At 40.2% G+C, this 19,695-nt stretch overlaps 4 protein-coding genes across 4 annotated transcripts; 3 read left to right on the top strand and 1 right to left on the bottom strand.

Annotated features, from left to right (window-relative positions):
- Positions 1–1,660: 1,660 nt before the first annotated feature.
- On the top strand, positions 1,661–4,618 carry BCR41DRAFT_397455 (hypothetical protein; the record flags this gene model as incomplete). Its single annotated transcript, XM_022028891.1, has 2 exons — positions 1,661–4,415; positions 4,569–4,618. 2 exons carry the CDS (start codon positions 1,661–1,663, stop codon positions 4,616–4,618), a joined length of 2,805 nt encoding a protein of 934 aa, XP_021880379.1.
- A 2,924-nt stretch (positions 4,619–7,542) lies between these two features.
- On the top strand, positions 7,543–10,896 carry BCR41DRAFT_356067 (FAD-linked oxidoreductase-like protein). The gene is made up of 3 exons (XM_022024580.1): positions 7,543–8,258; positions 9,099–10,382; positions 10,521–10,896. The coding sequence occupies exons 1-3, from the start codon at positions 7,663–7,665 to the stop codon at positions 10,678–10,680; spliced, it is 2,040 nt and encodes a 679-aa protein (XP_021880378.1). The 5' UTR covers positions 7,543–7,662; the 3' UTR covers positions 10,681–10,896.
- Positions 10,897–14,142: 3,246 nt separating this feature from the next.
- On the top strand, positions 14,143–17,213 carry BCR41DRAFT_99615 (Spc7 kinetochore protein-domain-containing protein). The gene is made up of 7 exons (XM_022031116.1): positions 14,143–14,191; positions 14,298–14,363; positions 14,608–15,066; positions 15,228–15,403; positions 15,553–16,033; positions 16,148–17,012; positions 17,138–17,213. Exons 2-6 carry the CDS (start codon positions 14,343–14,345, stop codon positions 16,982–16,984), a joined length of 1,974 nt encoding a protein of 657 aa, XP_021880377.1. The 5' UTR covers positions 14,143–14,191; positions 14,298–14,342; the 3' UTR covers positions 16,985–17,012; positions 17,138–17,213.
- On the bottom strand, positions 17,105–19,506 carry BCR41DRAFT_324141 (hypothetical protein). The gene is made up of 7 exons (XM_022021533.1): positions 19,177–19,506; positions 18,934–18,975; positions 18,381–18,786; positions 18,010–18,234; positions 17,757–17,889; positions 17,443–17,625; positions 17,105–17,316 (listed from the first exon to the last, which is right to left on the bottom strand). The coding sequence occupies exons 1-7, from the start codon at positions 19,436–19,438 to the stop codon at positions 17,134–17,136; spliced, it is 1,434 nt and encodes a 477-aa protein (XP_021880376.1). The 5' UTR covers positions 19,439–19,506; the 3' UTR covers positions 17,105–17,133.
- Positions 19,507–19,695: the final 189 nt, after the last annotated feature.

Here is a 19,695-nt window from a genome sequence, read left to right as displayed (position 1 = left end):
GTGTATCAATCAAATGCAATCCTAAATCAATTGCGCTTCATTTGTTTATTGGCATATTTCGCCATTGTTCAAATGGTCAATGTCTTGTCCTCAACTTACGCCTTGCTTCCCCTCTTCCTTCCCTTCCCTTCCCTTCCCCTCTCTCTCTCCTCCCCCTTCCCCCCCCCCCAAAAAAAAAAAAAAAGAAAGAAAGAAAGAAAGAAAGAAAAGAAAAGAAAATAAAAAAAAATATAGAGTAAGGGTTGAATGAATTGACTACATTCATTCTTGTATCTCTTGCACTTTATCTCACCTACTTTTAAACCGTTGGTCTTATTCCAACTTTCTTTTTATTGGCACACCTCATTCCTCAACCTCTCATTTGTTCATTACTCTTTTTTATTTTTTTCAAAGCGTCCCATTCTGATTCCATCAGCTTCTCATTCCGTATAGTTGCTGTTCTTAACCTCTATTTATTATTATTATTATTACTATTGTTATTTATACAAGGTAAAAAATAAAAGGAGAGTAGAAAAAAAAAAAAAAAAAAAAGAAAAAAAATTGACCCAAAGACAAATTTAAAGTCCTGCTGTTGTCTCCCCTAACCTGCCCCTCGTGTGCATTAAATGTCTTGGAGTACCATTTTTGTACTTTTTCAGCATTCCTACATTTGCCACATAAACCTTTCAAATGAAAAAAACAGATCCTCCCTGCGTCCATATCGATCAATTATCTATGCACATCTTGGAGCATGCTCTAATTCATGCGTTTGCTCGAATATGAAGTATTCTGAGTACAAGCTTGTTATGACTCAATATATATATATACTCCCCAATTGCAACCTCCCCCAAGATGGTGCTGTGCAACTTTTCTACTCTAGAAAAAAAAAGATGTGTGAATGAAACAACAGGATTCTCCACCCCTGAAGTAAAATGATAAAGTGGGCAATAAAGACCTCTGCGTGGCTACATTATATTAAAAAAAAAGGAGGTGCAATTGCGCATTTATTCATTGCTTGTATTTCATACCGGTTAAATATGAATATCAATCCCCATCTTTCTTTTGATTTCTTCCTCCATCATCCTAACACTCACGAGTCTCTGTTTACATGGAGAAAAAGAAAAAAAAAGGTTCGCGTGTCCTTGTTCCATCCTTGATATTCAGTTTTGGGTAACTTTTTTTTCATTGTCTCCGCGGTGGAGAAATGACCATGAATTAAAGAAAAGAGAGACCATCGCTCCTTTACTGTTAATCTTTCGCTCTTTAATTCTCCGGCACTCTCAACTCTAACTGTCTTAAACTGCAACCGACAAGTATATAATTTTGTGTTTGTGAGGAAGGGTCATTTTATCTCCTTCTTGATCTTCTAGGCCCCTCCCTTCCTGTTCCTGTCCTTGCTCTTTGTTCCTGCTCTTGCTCCTACCCGTCTTGTTCCGGAAAGCTCTTTTCATTTACTAACTCGTTCATATCTTTCTTTTTTTCCTCCAGGAAACTTTTGTATATTTCTCGCTCGCTCTCTCTTTATTAGAGTCTGTTCAAGTCTGGAGCTGAAAAGAATTATATATTATTGCTTTTTAACAGATTAATTGGGCTTTATCTTTTTTAAGATTTTCACCCATCCTTCCAATCCTCATACCCCCCTCTCTCATTGTAAATACATTTGTCATCCTTACTTTCCAATATGCCAGCACCAGCACCCGGCCTCCAGTCCATCTCGGACTTGACAACTACATCTCATATCACCACTGGCGATATTCCCCCGCCAATGGTTGGTGCCACCATGACAATTGTAGACAATCGATTGTTTCTATTTGGTGGCCGGCTGATCCAAACTCGTCAGATGACCAATTCACTCTACATCCTCAACCTTGAAGATTTTCATTGGCAGAATGTCTCCGAGACTGTTAATGTGGCTCCTACACGGGCCATTGGAGATCCTGGCGCTGAAGATGAAAACGAACAAGGTCATCCTCCTACAGAGAGGTACTTCCATACCGCAAATCCTTACAAAAATACAATAGTTTTCTTTGGAGGAATGGGTCCGTCCGGAAAAATTCTGGAGGGTCAGCAACAGGAACAGATTGTATTTGACGATATCCATATCCTGGATTTGGAACTTCTCCAATGGCGTCATGTACGTATTCCATCGTCACAGCACGCTCCAAAACCACGTTATGCACACCTGAGTAGTATCACTGGCAACAAATTAATTATTATTGGTGGTCAAGATATTCAAAACCAGTACATCGAGGAGCTCAATGTGCTCGACCTCGACAGTTTGCAATGGACTGCCTCAATGCCATTTGAGAAGCACTGCGGTTCCTATCGCTCGATTGCTGTCAGTCCCAACGGCCAAGGCACATCTATACCCATCATTGGAAGCGAAGTCAACGACTCAAACTCTGTTAGTAATCTTTCGCTGGCCGCCACAGGTGTCTCTGATGGGTTTCCTACTTCATATCTTCGAAAAGCCTCCTCCAGCACGTCGTTACATTATACTCCTTCACTCCGAAAAAGCTCTTCAAACATGACCATCTCAAGAAAAGGCGGCCCGGCATCGCGACTCTCTGTTGGATCGAGTGCTACTCTCGGTCTCTCCTCGCCTTCGTCTCTAGAGCAACGCTCTTCCATCAACAGACTCTCGCACCTCATGTCGTCAGCACCGGCTAAAGAGGAGCATCCTATCTATGTCTACTCCAACTTCAACTTTTCAGATGTCAAGCGGGAACTGCAAGTACTGACGCCACCAATATTTCATGTTCAAGACCATTCACAGTCCATGTCTGGGAATCTCCTGCCGCCAGGCTTGCGTTTCCCAACGGGCGCAATTGCAGGACAGCACTTGGTGCTCTCGGGAACGTACCTCAGTCAGGCACAACAGTCGTTCAGTATCTGGTCACTCAATCTTGCAAGTCTTGTCTGGACACGGATCGACACTGGCACGGTCTTTAGCACTGGATCCTGGAATCGTGGTATCATGTTAGAGAACACAAACACCTATCTGGTCTTTGGTAACAAGGACCGCAATCTTGCGGATGATTATCAGAACCGCCAGACCAATTTCGAACATGTTTCGGTCGTCGATTTGGAAGCCTTTGGTATCTATCAGCATCCACCAACGACTATGACACAGACAGCTCAGGAGCTCGGTCTCAGTTTGTTGAATGACCCATCTATGGCAGACTTTGATATCCTGACACAGGACCAACAACGTATCCCCATCAACTCGGCCGTGCTAGCTACCCGCTGGCCTTACTTTGCGACTCTGTTGAGGGAGCAGGAGGAGCGGGATGTGGAGCAATGCAAGGCGAACAACTCGGAGTACGACCCAACATTATCGCCAAAGAGGACATTGTCTCTGCCAGAGCCCTATCCGGTTGTCCTGGCATTCCTACAGTATCTTTACACTGATCATTTGGTCACAGCCCAACAACATCATCCTCAAGTCCTATCACAATTACTTCTCTTGGCAGATATGTATGGTTTGGACCGCCTTCGTGATCTAGCAACCCATGCACTCCACCAGATGTTGAATATGTCAACAGCCGCTATGGTCTATGAGACGGCAGCGCTGTCTCAGCAAACGGGACTTCAGATTCGCTCACTCAAGGTGATGATCGCAGCCAAGAAGATGCTCCAGCAACAACAAATGAAGCTCCAGCACCAACAGGCTTTGAACCATAGCACCCACTCCCCAGGCAATAGTTGGGCTACTACCACTGAGATCCTTCACCAGCAGCAACAGCAACAACAACAGCAACAACAATATTCTAGTACTATTATAAACGGAGGCCATGACGGCGTATCGCCTCAGTATGGCAATAGTAATTATGGCAGCAATCCCTCACCTTATCTGCAACAGCAGCAGGAGATACACGCGCACTTTCAGCCTATTTCACGTCCTCCACTCTCACCCGGGTCCATTAATGGGCCGCCATCACCAGACTACAACCGGGTATCCTTCCAGAGTTCAGCTTTACCCCATCCGACGAACCGGAGTCGAGGTTCGGCACTTGGATCCAGTTCAGGACCGAATAGATCAAGCTCTGGGGGTCTTGGAACCATGTCATCATCGCGTTGGAATACAGAGCCATTAACGCCACCGCCTGCGACGCCTTTGCCTTCAGCAGCGGCGGCGGCAGTGGCAGCGGCAGCAGCAGCAGTCCCTCAGACGCCACCAGCGACCAAGACATCATTCTTTTCCTTCCCTGGGTATAAAAACAAGCAGGCATCGCAAGCAGTGAATATACCAAGCTCTGAAACGAGTACATGGACTTCGTCCAAGAAGGGGGGTTCAACAACGATGTCGACTACCACAGGCGCATCTGATGGAGCAAGTGTGAAAAGCAACAGGAGTACTGTGAGCACAGGATCGGATCCTGACAAGAAGAAGACTGATGATGCGATGATGCAAAAGTTGCTCGATTCGAGCTTTGGTAAGTGTAGTAATGTGTGTGTATATGTATGTGAACAAAAGGTATTATGATTACATGAGAGATATGGGATGATTTACTGACTTCAAAAATTATTTTTTATTTTTTTATTTTTTATTTTTTTTTTATTCTCTTAATTTTGCTTAACGTTGAAAGGCATGGCTGTAGGAGGTCCTGGTGGCGTGGGCATGATGAGCTTTCGATAAATGAGGCCAAATGAAGATGGTAAACATTTATAAGAAAAGGAGTAGCACAATGTTCAATGATATCTGTTTTTTATTCTCATTTATTGTCGTTACAGTATATAGTTTTGTTCTTTTTTTCCCTCTTGACTCTTTCTATAGAAAAGAAGAAATAAGTACATATTAAACTTTTTTTTTTTTTTTTCTTTTTTTAAAAAATATATGAATATATATATATATATATTTATATATACCATCAAAGCAGAAGTAGGAGCAGAGAATGTTCAAACCTTTACGCGTGTCTCTTTTTTTTTTTTTTTTTTTCTTTATTTTTATTTTTTTATTGCCAATCAGGAAAGGATAAATAAAAAAAAAAAAAAAGGATCAAGTCACAGGACAAAGCACAAGACCATCGGATAAAAAAAAAAAAAAAAAACGGCAAAAAAAAAAGTCGCGTTTTTCAAATGGCGACGACATGATTCATTCAACTGTTTTAAGGTTTAATGACCCATAATAACGTCTTTTCTTGGGTGATCATGATCATTGCACAACCTGAAAAATAAAAAAAAATAAAAAGTTCAGAAAAAGAGCTCCTTTTTGCGGAGGTCAAATCCTCTTTTATTTTTTCCTCTTTCCCCCTTCTTCTTTGGATAGATGGATGTGTACATTCATGTACATTTTCATGTAATACGCCACTTTCTTTTTAGTTGTATCCGGGTGTACAGATCTATTAGATTATCCATCAAGATACTCCAGTGCGAAGCAGGGTATTTCTACTGTGGGAAGAAATATAAAAAAAAGTATAAACATGTACATGTACATGCATGTACTGTACCCAGCCCAGGGAAGAACAACGTGGATGGGCGAGGCTTTTCTGACGTGTGACAATCGATCTCATCTTTTTTTGAAAAAGAAGAAAAAATCACACGGACTAAACATAGAAAAAATCTCACAATGACCCCTCTTTTTTTTTTTTTTTTTTTTTTTTTTTTCCAACGTGCTTGGGTTGCATGCATTAACAAATAATGTTTATTTGTACATTGTCGAACATTGCGAAGCAAGGTTGCCCTATTTGGCCAGGATGGCACTTTGTTAATGTTGCACAACACAATTAAAATGCGAGGGAAATAAAGAAGAAAAAAGGCGTTGCAATGATTTGGTGTAGAATTCGATGCCCGGGAAGTTTTTTTCTTTTTGCAAGATGTTCACTCTAATATAGATGTATATATATATATATTTTCTCTCAAGGACTGTATATATTTTACCCCGACAACCTTTTTCTTTCTTTTCTGTACATTTCTCTTCTCTTTATTGCGCTGTGTATAAAAGAAAAAGAGTGCTTGGTTGAGCTGAATGGGGGAGATTTGGATGGCAGTAAGTTATGCCGTGAAAAAAAAAAAAAAAAAAAAAAAAAAAAGAGTTTTCGGTATGGCATGCGTTGTCGGAATTGAACGAATTTAAAGGACAGCAAAGACGATGATTCGATTCGTTTGATTTTTAGATTTTTCTTACAAAATGGTCAATCCTCCATATGAATAGCATGGATGAGAAAGGAACTTTGAGGGGCTAGAAGGTTGAATGCTTTACCTAGATGACGAGGAGATGATCCCAAGAAATCAATAAAAATAAAGTATGTAAAATAAAGGAATGGCGCGTAAATCCTCCTAGATCGTAGATGGATGGGTCATAACTAGAAATAGAAATAGGAAAAAAAAAAAAAAAAATTGTTGTGCATAGCATTTCTTTGGAGCCAAAGTCAGGATTAAGTCATATACACATGAATAGATTGTCAGAAAAGTCAATTTCGGTTTCAGGCAAAGGAAAAGAAGAAACATGTAGCAAACAATGCCGAAAAAAAAAAAAAAAAAAAAAAAGTATGGAGAAAAGGAGAGTCAGGAGTTGGGAATAATCATCGGCATTTATCGTAGCGAAAGAAAATAAAAAGTCATTCGCATATTACTCACCCAGTTTTAGTCAGACTTGGAGACCCTGCATGACAGTTGGTTTCTTTAAAAGGTTTCCCAATAATCATTTACATGTATATGTACATGCACAACATTACAGTTAACGAACAAAGGATGGCATGTGTTCTTCATGGACGACTTTTATGTGGGATCATGCCATGACCATGTTGAAGCAACTTTTATTTTATTTTTTTTTATTTTTTTTTTTTTTTGTTATTTTGTTTTTATAGAGGTCATGGGAATAAAAAGTAACCAATAAATGCCTTGACATTCACATCCAGAATTTTATTCTGAAAATGTGTGGCAACAAACAAGGATGTAAAAACAGGTCAGAACAGGAAAACTTGTACACGTTCCATTGCATTACCCCACAAAAATAAAGAAAAAATCAAAACAAAACCAAAAGCAACAAAGAGCTTTTTTTATTTTGTATTATTTTGTATTATTTTATTTTATTGTTTTATACTTCTTCTGGGCTGTCGCACGTTCCTAGGTCTTTGACCTATGAAACGACCTTTTGGATCCTGAAGAAGAGAGATTAGGAAAGATGTGAGAAGAGAGATGGGGCCCAAATTCCACACTCGTCCTCTCATCTTTCAAAAGACATGCGTCGAGTGAACGTCTTGAAACCAGAACCTTACTTTGCTATTTCTAACACAAACACTAGAAGAAGGATGGGATGGTGGAACAAGCATTCTCGTTGGCCAACAAGCCTTTGATGAGAGCGCAACAAAGCCTATTCAATTGTAAAACACAATGTTGGTGTAGATGGAAGCTGTGGTTGCGTTTGCAGGGCAGAAGTGATTTATTTATCTTGATTGGTGCCTTTATTTTTTTTCTTACTTGCATGTCAGCCTGTGCATTTTTTTTTTTTACTGCCCGCTGAGAACCTTCCAGCTCTCTTTTTTGCCCTTTCCTATATCTTATGGACAGTGACAGTGTGTAAAAAAAAAAAAAATATAAATAAAATCCTATAAACATTCTCACATTTCTCTTCTCTTTTTCTTTTTCTTTTTCCCCCCTTTTTTTCCATCATATCGATTGACATTTCTTCACAGACATTCAAAAGCATTTCACACACGCACAACTGTCTTCAGTAGTTCAATGACGACCCGTGTCCTTACTTCCATGCGACTGCCGCCTCCTCTGTCTTCCTCCCTTGTATCCTCATCGTCCACTACTCGCATCTTACTTTCTTCTTCTTTGCTGCCCAAGCGCAGTTTCCATCCATCTTTACTCTCCCACGCTCAGCGTCCCCCCCAAAAATCTCAATCTTTCCCTTTCTTCTCTTCCTCCCGTTTCACACACCATCAATCCACCGCCGCTGCTACCGCCACCGCTGCTGCTCCCAAGACTCCTGTTTGGCAAAAGGTAGCTATCGGCGGCACTGTCGCCCTTGCTACCTCTGCTACCCTCCTGAACCGACTTGTAAAGGCTCCCCATCTAGAGGCAGGGAACAGCTACTCCATCAGTATCGCTGGCAACAATGTGATCGATGATCTCAAAGATGAACAGAACCGTATTGGAGTCGAGAAAAAGTCAACAGCAGAGTTGATGTTGTCCATGTTGGTCTATAAGATGTGCACCTTTCGTCTATTGGTCGATCTGGCTCCCCAGTTGATTTCCCTGGCTGAGATGATGCACCTGACCCCACCGGTTTATTGGTTCATCCGCAAGACATTCTTTGCACAGTTCTGTGGGTAAGTTGGTTAAACATTCCACATTATTTCAAAAAACCCAAAATTCCGCCAATGTTACAAGCACAACATGCCTTCACTATCAAATAACTTTCCCATGATGGAAGAAGAAAGAACAGAAGTTCGTCCAATTATTGGGTCTTTTCTTTTATAAAAAAAAAAAAAAAAAAAAAAAAAATTAGAAATACAGAGCACCTGATTGAGTGATCGAAAGAAAGGGATGGAATTAAGAAAGGGGAGAGTGAGTGGAGTAGATGTAATTGAAATATGTTATTGTGTACCATTACATTACATGACATTATTTTACCACGGCTAATTCCAAAAATGGAATACTGTTAAACCCAGAACGCCTTTAAGCCGTTTTGTTTACGGGATGACATACTCATAAACAATTTGGGTTTACTAGCGTGGTTTCACTAAAAGGGAAGAGGGAAATGCTTACAGCTTTACTATAGACCCTGCAGTTTTATTAGTCTCTTCTCTTCCCCATCTCTACTCGAATGCTTGCTTGATCTAGTTTAGCGTTGGAGATCGAATGTTAAAATGTCAATAGCGTTGCATTACATTATATAATACAGCAGTAACCAGCATTGGGCGGTGGCTGTGAATACGCATTCCCTCCTTTCCTTCGCTCTTTTCTCTATCTAGTAAATGGAGGTCATTAGTGAGCTGTAATATGCTGTTAGCCAATTTATTCTGTCTATATTACACCTGTTGGATTGAATGTCATATCATCATCAGTTTTTGGTTTTCAAGTCAGCTGAATAGATTACACTCTATATCGTATTATCATGTGTTAACCTGTTGTCGTCTGATTTTTTTTTTTTTTTTATTCTTTTACAGTGGTGAATCTGCTGAAGATTGTATCGGAACAATGAATAGTCTCAAGAGTGCAGGCATCAACTCGATCTTGGATTTGTCCATTGAGGCCGATTTGAATGAAGCGGACCTTCAGAATCAATCCCCAACAGAGATCCGTGCCAGCTTCAATAAGAGCGCTGACAATATTGCTCAACAAATCAGCACTTGTATCGAAACTGCCTCTGCTCTATCGAAATCCTTTGCTGCCATCAAAATCACCGCCATGGGCTCACCTCTATTGTTGAAACAGGTTTCCTCTACATTGAAGGCCGTTGAGAACAAATTCAAAAATATGGATCAGGACAAAGACGGAAAGATTACAAAAGAAGAATTTAAGCAGATTGTAAAGTTGCTTCCAAGTCCTGCCCTCGACAAAGATCAATCCATCGAGTCTGTTGTCGAGCAGTTATTCAAAGAGGCTGACAAGGATCAGGATGGTATGATCGACTGGGTTGACTTTGCTTCCACCGTCTCTTTGAATCGTGAGGAGACTCGCTCGTTGTTCATCAGCAATGAAGTCTCTTCATCTGAACCAATCCCTGGCCTGATCAAGGAGGATCTTGAGGACTACAAGCGTTTGTTGACACGCATGGAGAACATTTGTAATCAAGCTCAAAAAACCCATACCCGTCTCATGATCGATGCCGAGCAGTCCTACTTTCAACCTGCCATCGATGCTGTCGCCCTGCACCTCATGGAGCACTACAATAACACACCTCATGTAGATGGACCTCTTGTCTTCAACACGTACCAAATGTACCTCAAGGACGCCTTTGGCCGTCTTCAGCAGGACTATACCCGTGCTCAGCGCAACGGTTACGTGTTGGCTGCCAAGCTTGTCCGTGGCGCCTACATGGTCAGTGAACGTAAGCGAGCCATCGAGTTGGGATTGGAGGACCCTATCTGTGATGGTATCCAAGCGACCCATTCCTCTTACAATGCTGGGGTTGATTTCATGTTGGAAAAGATGATTGAACAAAAGCAAAAGTTGATCCAAGAAAAGGACCAGAATGGGTCACCGTCCTCACTCTCACTCAAGACCACCCCCGTGGTCCTGTTTGTTGCTTCACATAACAAGGACTCTGTGATGCGCACTTGTGAACGGATGCAAGAGCTTGAATTGACTCCACAAGCTGGTTTGGTTATGTTTGGTCAACTGATGGGCATGTGTGATCAGATCTCATACACGCTTGGGCAGCATGGTTATGGCATCTACAAGTATGTTCCTTATGGCCCTATTCATCATGTCATTCCATACTTGATTCGGTAAGTCCTCCCTCTACTTCAAGAATACTTTTTTATGTACAAGAAAGCAAAAAGTTTTATTATCAAAGTGATTCCTTGAAACTAATTGACAAATCTCTCTTTTTTTTATTTTTTTATTTTTTTTATTTGTTTTAATAGTCGTGCCCAGGAGAATGCTTCTGTTCTTGGTGGTGTTGCAATTGAGCGTAATTTGTTGTGGCAGGAGCTCAAGTCTCGTTTCATTGCCCAGAAAGAGCGCGCACAGATCCAGGCTGTCCCTACACCCATAGTACCCGCTGGTCCTGCTACTACTTTGTAAAAAAAAAGGCTTAAGGAATTTTTCCTCGCACCAGCAAACCCTACTCCCCTCTCCTCTCTATTCTCTCCATCAAGGCTTTTTACAACATAGCAATATTTTTCCGTGTTTTTGGGTTTTTTTTTTATTTATAATTTTTTTTTAACTTTTCCAAGATAGACCTGGTCATAGCACATCTATCATGTTATCATTAACCCTCTCATTGTATATTATACTGCAATCTTTCAATAAAAAAAATTATTTAAACATTCAATTTCCTTTTTCAGTCACACAAAGACCCTCGTTTTTTATCAGCTTTGTCTTTTTATTTTTTCTTCCAATCTAGATGAGTACATCTCCTTTTACACTTGCGGGACACACAGGCATTTCAATTAAGCAAACGCGTTTTCGTGAGATTTAGAATTGACAAAGGAGATACCTCCTTTTTTCGGGCGTGTGTGTGTTCGTGTTTTCGCAGCTTTTTTTTTTTTTTTTTTTTTTTTTGAAACATGATCATGGATGAGGATGCGGCGTCACAGGATCAACAGCAACAACAACAACAGCCAGAGCAACAGCAGCAACAATCATCACAAACAACAACCGAGGCCAATCTTGACACAGATATTGCCGTTGAAACGGTAACGCTTGTTTCTATAGTGGAAACTGATGCGATTCATTTGGAGTCTTCGGAGGAGATGCAACTGGATACAGTTTCTAATGCCAAACGAGTATTACCAGACGACAATGTTGACCACAACCACGACCATGGCCACGACCACGACAATAGCACTCTTGGTTCAGGTCTACTCTCTTCTAACAACAACAGCAACAGCGACAACACCACTCAGACAGTGACTCTACAAGAGTCGTCTCAATCTCTTGAAGCTCATAGCCAGGAAGATGTCATTAGTAATGTAGAGGCACATGGACATAAGAAGCGGAGGATATCGGTAAGGAGAAAACAAGAAGGAAACAGTTTTATGAAGAGAAGAAAAGATCAAGTCAATGGTGTTAACAAGAAAAAAAAAAAAAAAACTTTTTCTATATTCAACACGTATGGGTAGTTGCCAGGAAAGTCTATTCTCAAATCCGCAACCCAAGCCGAGGATAATGATCTTACAGGCAATGAGGAGACTCCTGCTGCTGCTGCTGCTGATAAAGCAGCGGATGAATTGACTGGTCATGGAGACGTCGACCCATCTGAAGCTACCGAAACACTCAAACCTAAAACGTAACGAGAACAGATGAGGTTTACGCTTTTTTTTTTTTTTTTTTTTTTGACGTTTCTTGTATGTTGAATATCACTATAATTTGTAAATGTCTACCATTTCAGTGAGTTCACAACGCGGAGCCGTAAATCCATTGAAAGGCGTGTTAGTTTTGCAGCCACTGCCAGAATTAGGTAATAAAAAAGACCATAGTCTGCCAAGACAACTGACTACGTTTTGTCAAAGCATTTATCATGTCTTCATATGACGTTGTGTTATTTGTATATATGTATTTTAACCTACACTGTCATATTTGAATAGGATGTTTGAACGTGATAAAGAGGAAGATGATCATCCAAAAACAATGAGCTATTTGGAAGGCCGCAATTTAAAAGAGACTCTAGGCACTCCTTTCTTGTTTGGAAATAGCACAAGGTAAGAAACGTTCTCTCTCCTTTTTTTAGATAAACGATCAACTGAGCTGTGGACTGTATAACAGATCCTATAACCCCTAATATTTCTAAGTGAAAATGAACATAGTAGCCAAGGTTCTAATGATAGCAATGATTCTACAACACCTGCAGATCCAAGGAAGGACGCTCTCGAGCCTGGCGAACATACTGGAAACTCCATTGAAAGCAGTGATTCTGAGAAAGAGTATGTCACCCTATAAAAGCTATGTAGTGGAGCAGAGGGTCATTATAATCGTTGTATGAAATCATTCATCTTTTTTTTTTTTTTTTTTTTTTTTTGTGGGGATGTTGGCTATTTATTAGACGCAGCTTTGAAGTCAATGTCTATTATGGCAATCCCGATAGTGCAGAAAGTCCAGGAGGAAGTGTCGCGTTTGCTATACCATCATCGGATTCTGATTTCGGTAAAAGTCCTTTTAATAATGGAGATATGGGTAATGAAAGCAGCGGCGACGAAGAAAACAATTACTTTCCTGAGGTCACCCTTATGAAGCGATCATCAGGGGTAGGGCTTTATCAGAACGACGGGGACAATATATTAGGTCCCAAGATTGACCTTAGCCATACGACAGAGAATCCTCCAATATCACAGTCATCTCAGAGCCGGGATGCCGATGGAATCCAGGACCATAGCATGGAGTATCGATTTCAAAATCACCGGTCATCCCTCACTGGAAGACCCCTAACACCACCACAGCTTGATCCAAATCAAGATCTTACAGCTAATTTTACCAGTTCACAGCAATATAAAGATAATCGAAATCATGCTTCAGACGCTCATATACCCTCATCGACAGATGAAAACCAGTTATCCCATGAATTCTTCAACAATCTACACGCGCCACCAGCGGCTCCACAAAAGGATCTGACAGGCGATCTTGCACACCTAACAGGGACTGTAGGCCTTGGTGCCATGGACGTTCTTGATGATGACGGAAGATCTATCTTGGATGAGGACACCGATATGGATATCACAGCACCCATTGGCGCTGGTATCCAACAGCTTGCGCAGGAAATGCCACCAACTGCCTTCCACCAGATGGAGGACAATACTTCCATATTTTCCGACCCTGGAACACCGATGGACATCACTCAGCCCTTTGGTGCAGGTATTATAGAGGCCCGCAGCGAACAGCCCCCAGAAGCCGAAAGTATATCAAACCAACATACTTCTCAGACTGTTAATATACCATTGCCGACAATCAGCACGCCTAGATCATCCATAAGTTTTGGGAACAATAACAACAATGATAATGACAACAGTAATGACGACAAGAGCATAAGAAATACCAATAGTCATGAAGAGCACATACAGGGACAAGAGCATTGCCAAAAAGGCACGAGCATGGTTTCACAGGACGATATCCCTCTCACTGAACAACCATCGGTACCATCTACGCCACCTCGTCGAGTCTCCCAGCCTCAATACAACCCCCGCTCATCCGCTTCATTCTTCAGACGCAGTTTGGGTACCCCTGGACGTTTCACACCAAACACCAAAGCACGCCCTAATATCTTTCCTGAAGTTCTTGAAAGGCAGCTTCAGACTCTTGAAACCTCAGCACCAGGAGAACCAGGTAAAAAAAAAAATTAGAATGTCTCAATTTCATGTTACATTTGCTTTCTATTCCAACATTAATTATCTCAATCTTATGGATATTCAAATAGTCTTCCATGCTTTACATGTCAGTCCTGAGACGAGTAATCTAGCCAAGAGGATCTATAGATACTCTATCTGTGCGTCTTCTAGGATGAGTGAAAGCTTTCAAAGCAGATTAAATGAAAATCGAGACAATACTCTCGATCTCACATCCTTTGAAAAAAGACTATCCTCTGTCCCAAATACTACCTATGGTAACATTTTTGATCTGCTATTGTTATTATGCGATATTGTGTAGAGTAGCTTCTTAGGGTGATGGACTAATTTATAAAGTGCTGATCAATATTTATACTCACGTAGGTAAATCCAACGAACTGCATTCAATAGTCAATCAGGAAATACTAGATGATCATAATAATAATGAAGGTGAGGATCAATCACCAGAAGATAAGCAAAAAGAGTCGGATGAAGAGGCGCAGGAGACCTATGAAGATACTGCACAAGAAGGCACAGCAGACGAAGATTCTTTTGTAGAGGTACAATTCAACGTGTTTGCGGCAACTACATAGTCAAAAAAAGAAAACCCATCAATTGTATCCCAGGTACCACGTCTGACTTTTTTTTTTTTTTTTTTTTTTTGACTATTCTCTTCCATTTTGGTTTATGATAGTTGCCTCCTATCACATTAAGTAAATTCCTGAATCTTGTAGGAGTTTCGTTCCTGGACCACCTTACTGCTAGCACACGACGTCGAACTATCCCTCCTAGAGTGACAGAATCTGAAGGTTCAAAGGAGGTATACCGTAGCTCAGATTTAGTAAAGGCGATGGCCATATCCATGCAGGATTTATATTCATACAGAGAGGCGTGTCGACTGTTAAAGCAATCGATTGATACCAGCCGGGCATATGCAGAGGAACAAGAGAGGAGAATGAACAAGAAAAATCCAGAGTATTTCCGGGAGTTTCGTGAGAGTGACTCAGAGATCAAGGAGCTTATAAAGGATCAGTTCAGGATGGTTAAAGTTTATTCAAAATTGGAGACCAGTGCGGCTTTTAATAACTGGAAGTCTGATCTCTTGAAAATGGAACAAGAAACGCTGAAGCAGCATCTAGATGGACTCAAGAAGGTAAAAAAAAAAAAAAAAAAAAAAAAGAGAAGGAGAGAGAGAGAAGAAAGAAAGAGTATGCAGAGATCATTCGTTGAATAGATGTTTTACTAACTCCTCTTTTTATGTTTTTACACTTTATTTATTTATTTGTTGCAATGGCTATAATATGTGAATACAAGGACATTATGAACCTCAGCGGGTTGGCGTCAACGCTTGCAAAGGAAAAGGCAAAGGTGATACCAAGGCGCGATGAGCTTCGACAGCAGTTAGAAGAAGCCACTCAGCGGCAACACGGCTATGAGTTAGTTGACAAGGAGCAATTGGCCAATCTTGCAGAGGCAGCAGAGGAGCAGGGGTAAATGAGCTTTTATTTTTATGTTTTTATTTATTTACTTCTTTATTTTTATTTTATTTTTTTCTACTTTGGAAATGAGCTTGCTCTTTGCTTCGCAGCCGTGAAGACGATGTCACAGCTAACTCTTTTTTTGTTTTGTTTTGTTTTAGAGCACAAATTGAGCACTATGAGTCTGTCAAAGATAAGAAAGCAAAAGAGCTAGCAGAGATCAGGGCACGAGTGGAACAACTTCAGTTAGTTGAAAAGACAACCAAGGAAAGGATCATAGAGGCAGAAAAGACAGTTCAGAAACATCAGTATGTACGTGTGGAAGACCTCAATCGGGCAAAAGATACTCTGAGCATCATCCAAGCAATCCATCGATGGGAACCAGTCCAGCTCCAACAACTTGCTCAGCCTACAGCAGGGTTGCAACGTCTGAACAAGCCGCTGGAGTTTATCTATGACAGGACATTGAAAGTGACCATTGATATCACTAAAATCGGGAAGGATCCTAATGCGGTCCAATTATCTGAATATCTGGACGGGAACACTATGGATTTTAATCATGTCTCTCAACAAACCGAGCGAAGACGACCACGACTTGCAATCTTGGCACTGATGCCTAAAAAGCCAAAGCCAGTTAAGGAGGTAAATAGTGTATCCTCCAACTATGACACATTTTTTTCAGAGAAAGAAAAGTTAAACAAAAATTTTCTTTAATCGTTAACCCTTTTTTTTCTCCTTTTCCTGGATACTGATCAGTATGCAGGTCTCTTACGCGACTTTACAACGATGATCGCGACCAAGTATAAGGCAGGGACAGCGATCAGCAAAATCCTGAATGACATTAGTCAGTTTTGGCAAAGGATTAGTTTGATCCGACGGGACGTGGAACTGGTGCGGGTACATCATGTCGTCGATCTTGTAGCTGGATCTGTAGAGAATCTCAAGGAGCTGGAAGGAAGCAATGATGATACCAAAAGCGGTGGGAACACAGCCAATAATATTCAATGCTCAAAGCGGCAAATCGCTGGATCGACAGTGCCGATCGTTGTGCTCGATATTCGGGTTCGATTCACAGGACCGATTATTGGTGGTATTAGTAGTAGCGATAATGCAGGGGGAGGCTCAAAGAGCCATTCATCAGATCATAATTATACTGTGGACCAGGATATAGAAATGGATGATACCAGTTCGAACGCTGGTATGGATAGAAATGAAGACGTGAATGGTAAAGACCGAGGTCAACCTCAAGGTCAAGGTCGAGAACATGAGCCAAGTAACGATGACATGAGTCGTAGCAATAATAAGGATATGAATCATCCCAGTCCTAGCGATTCAAGCCGGAGCAGGCGTGATCATGGCAAGGACTTCAAGTCTGTGAATGAGCCTGTCAAGTTTTATCTATGGTTCACATTTACATTGAATGACATTTTGAGCTTTCCTGGACCGAATTCGTTCACATGGCGACTGGAGATGGTCTATGGAAACATGGATGAAGAGTATGTGGCTCAAGCGATAGGACCCATCATCAAAAAGGGTGGATACGATGTATTGCGAGAAACATGTCTTAAGGTCAATCAACTCTTAAGGATCTGATCATCATGTTCAAACTTTTATATATATAGTAAAGTACAAACGATAACATGTAATATAATAATTAAGAAAAAAAAAAAAAAAAAATTCTGATTCCAACATGTCAACCCTTTTTTTTTTTTTCCTTCCACTGCTCATTTCCTTTGCTTTTTTCAGCCCAAAGAAACAGGCAAGAAATTGCCAACAATCACTGTTGGAATGTTGTACTTGTCTCTCCTGATCGTAAAAGAGAAACAACAGGAAATAACATTTTGACTTTCTGGATCTGGGTTCTTGAGAAGACAAGATGTTAAAACAGCCTTTTGTCCTGCATCGAACGCAATATTTCCATATTTCTATACATTTGTAATTAAAAAAAAAAAAAAAAAAAAAAGGTGAAGTTGAGGGTTAGCCATGCAATGCGCATCCATTTTTGATCGCAAAAAGGAAAAATATATACAAGTTAATTTTTTTTTTTTTACCTCCCAATAGTTCACTGCAGACTCTTCTGCCATTAATTCGTATATACATAGACGTCCTTCACGGAGCATCTCGAGTGGAACGTTGACAAGCGACGCAAATTCCTTGTTACCTTTGTAAATCTCTCCCGTACGCCTCCATAGACATGCAGGAATGCCCATCGAGCTAAAGACTCGATCATAATCCTTTTGTTTAATATAGATATTATATATTAAAGGAAGGATAAGTTAGATTGAGTAAAGAAGATAGGGAAAAGCCTACCACAAGACATTCAAAGAAGAGCAAGGAGGGGGTTTTTTTTTGTTCTTTTCTTTACCAAAAGTAATCTTTCAAAAGCTTCTTCTACTAAAACAAGGTCAATATCCGTCAATGACTGAGCAACAGTTCTGAAAGCAGGTCGAAATGTTCCCATGACATTCAATATCCTTTGCCGACTAATATTCGACATGCTAAGACGTCAGGTATTGTAGAGAAGAATAAAAAGTAAAAATCAGCACAAGAGCTTTTTTTTTAAAAAAAAAAAAAAAAAAAAAAAAAAAAAAAAAAAAAAAAAGCTTTAAAGAGCATACTTGCTATCCATGTATTTTTGCAGACGTGAGTATCCGTTGACATAGTTGTACGGCTTCAAAAATCCTGCCTCAAACTTAGCATTAATCACTTGAGTCAATCGATCTTCATTTGTGCCGTCACTGGGATCTGCAGCCGTCAAGAAGAATTTTTCAGTCGTATTAACAGGGATCGCTGCATCTGCAAAAACATTTTGTTGGTCGCCTCCTAAACTCTCAAGAAAGTCACTATTAACAAAAAAAAAAAAAAAAAAAAAAAAAAGACAGCAACAGAGTGTATGTATAATGTGAGTAAAGGAGCGAAGCAATATCATTCATTATCCATAACCTATTACATCTTGATGATCCTTTAGCTTTTTTTTTTTTTTTCGTACCTAATGACAGTAAACTCATTCCCCATATGTTCACTTGCAAATGTCAAAGGTGTAACAGGGAGTGCAGCCAATTGATTGTTGAACCCATAAAGTTGTTGGATATTACCCAGTCCACTGTTCTGCAACTGTGCTAATTGTTGTTGACTGAAGGGTTGTTGAACCTGTGGCTGCTGCTGTTGTTGTTGCTGTTGCTGCTGCTGTTGTTGTTGTTGCGTCCTTCGTGCATCTGAAGATCTTGAAAGTCCTGCTACTTGGTTAGTGTTTGTATTGAGATGCTGAGATGAGGTTGAAGTTGAAGCAGAGGGCGCGGCGGCGGCCGCAGCAGCAGCAGCAGCAGCCGAGGGTTTAGGTTCATCATGGCATAGATGTCCAATATTCCTTTTGATGCAGCGTTGACATGGCCGACCTTTTTATATAATATTATCAAATGATTGATGGATTAAATTAATGAATGTTTCTGTTTTGGTACTCAGCCCAATATACAGACAAACAACAGCCATCAATTGATGTTTTTGAGCAAGCAAGGAAGCAATAATAAAAAGCTTAATCTTACCATCATCGCAGGTCATATGGGATCGTCGGCAGTATACACATGCTATTATTTTCACGCGAGGCAGCAAAAAAAGTAAGGGCGTAAATCGTGTGAAAAAATATATGGATAAAAAAAAAACCAGACATAAAAAACATCCATCTAGACTCTGAGCCTATAACTTGTTAGCTAAAAATTGTTGCCCTGATCTTATTACTTTCTTTTCTATGGCCCAAATGATCCAGAAACAAGCAAACAAATACTTACCATGGGTTACTTTGCGTCTCTTGGGGCCGTTTCTCTTCTTTTTGGGATCAGAGGCGGCTTCTTCATCCAACTGTTGTTGTGTCTTTTCTTGTCCATTATTGTTATTACTATTACTGTTATTATTACTATTGCTTCCGTTATTTGCAGATTTGCTATCGGATTTGTCTTTTGCAACAGTGCCTGTGTTGTTGTCGCTGCTAGGGTTGGTGGCATTGTTTTTTTTATTCGAACCGTTTCCAGTGGAATCCGATGAGTTGTTCATGACTTTAATGGTTGTTCCTGATTTGAATGAGTGTTTCTTTCTTTCTTTTTCTCTCTCCTTTTTTTTTTTTTTTTTTTTTTTTTTTTTTCCTTAGTTCTCAGTAAAAGTTTAGATAGCTATGCTTTGATGAATGAGAATGTAAAAAAAGGTGTTGGTAAAAGACAAAAAGTGTGAGAGAGAAAGAGAAAAAAGAAAAAGACAGGTTTATTTATTTATTTGGCTCAAAATTCATCAAGAAAATTTATTTGATGTGTCAG

The sequence above is a fragment of the Lobosporangium transversale genome (assembly GCF_002105155.1).
Source record: "Lobosporangium transversale strain NRRL 3116 chromosome Unknown BCR41scaffold_24, whole genome shotgun sequence".
NCBI lineage: Eukaryota > Fungi > Mortierellomycota > Mortierellomycetes > Mortierellales > Mortierellaceae > Lobosporangium > Lobosporangium transversale.
The sequence above is the reverse complement of the archived record's forward strand: the minus strand, read 5'-3'. Positions and strand labels throughout refer to the sequence as shown.

Excerpts from the sequence above, each read along its gene's own strand:
- BCR41DRAFT_356067 (XM_022024580.1), top strand. The coding sequence starts at position 7,663 with ATGACGACCCGTGTCCTTACTTCCATGCGACTGCCGCCTCCTCTGTCT. Across the intron at positions 8,259-9,098 it reads TTCTTTGCACAGTTCTGTGG|TGGTGAATCTGCTGAAGATT; the intron begins GTAAGTTGGTTA and ends ATTCTTTTACAG. Across the intron at positions 10,383-10,520 it reads GTCATTCCATACTTGATTCG|TCGTGCCCAGGAGAATGCTT; the intron begins GTAAGTCCTCCC and ends TTGTTTTAATAG.
- BCR41DRAFT_99615 (XM_022031116.1), top strand. The coding sequence starts at position 14,343 with ATGATCATAATAATAATGAAG. Across the intron at positions 14,364-14,607 it reads TGATCATAATAATAATGAAG|TTGCCTCCTATCACATTAAG; the intron begins GTGAGGATCAAT and ends GGTTTATGATAG. Across the intron at positions 16,034-16,147 it reads AGCCAAAGCCAGTTAAGGAG|TATGCAGGTCTCTTACGCGA; the intron begins GTAAATAGTGTA and ends GATACTGATCAG.
- BCR41DRAFT_324141 (XM_022021533.1), bottom strand. The coding sequence starts at position 19,438 with ATGAACAACTCATCGGATTCCACTGGAAACGGTTCGAATAAAAAAAAC. Across the intron at positions 18,235-18,380 it reads AATGAGTTTACTGTCATTAG|TGACTTTCTTGAGAGTTTAG; the intron begins GTACGAAAAAAA and ends TTTTGTTAATAG. Across the intron at positions 17,890-18,009 it reads CAAAAATACATGGATAGCAA|CATGTCGAATATTAGTCGGC; the intron begins GTATGCTCTTTA and ends CTGACGTCTTAG.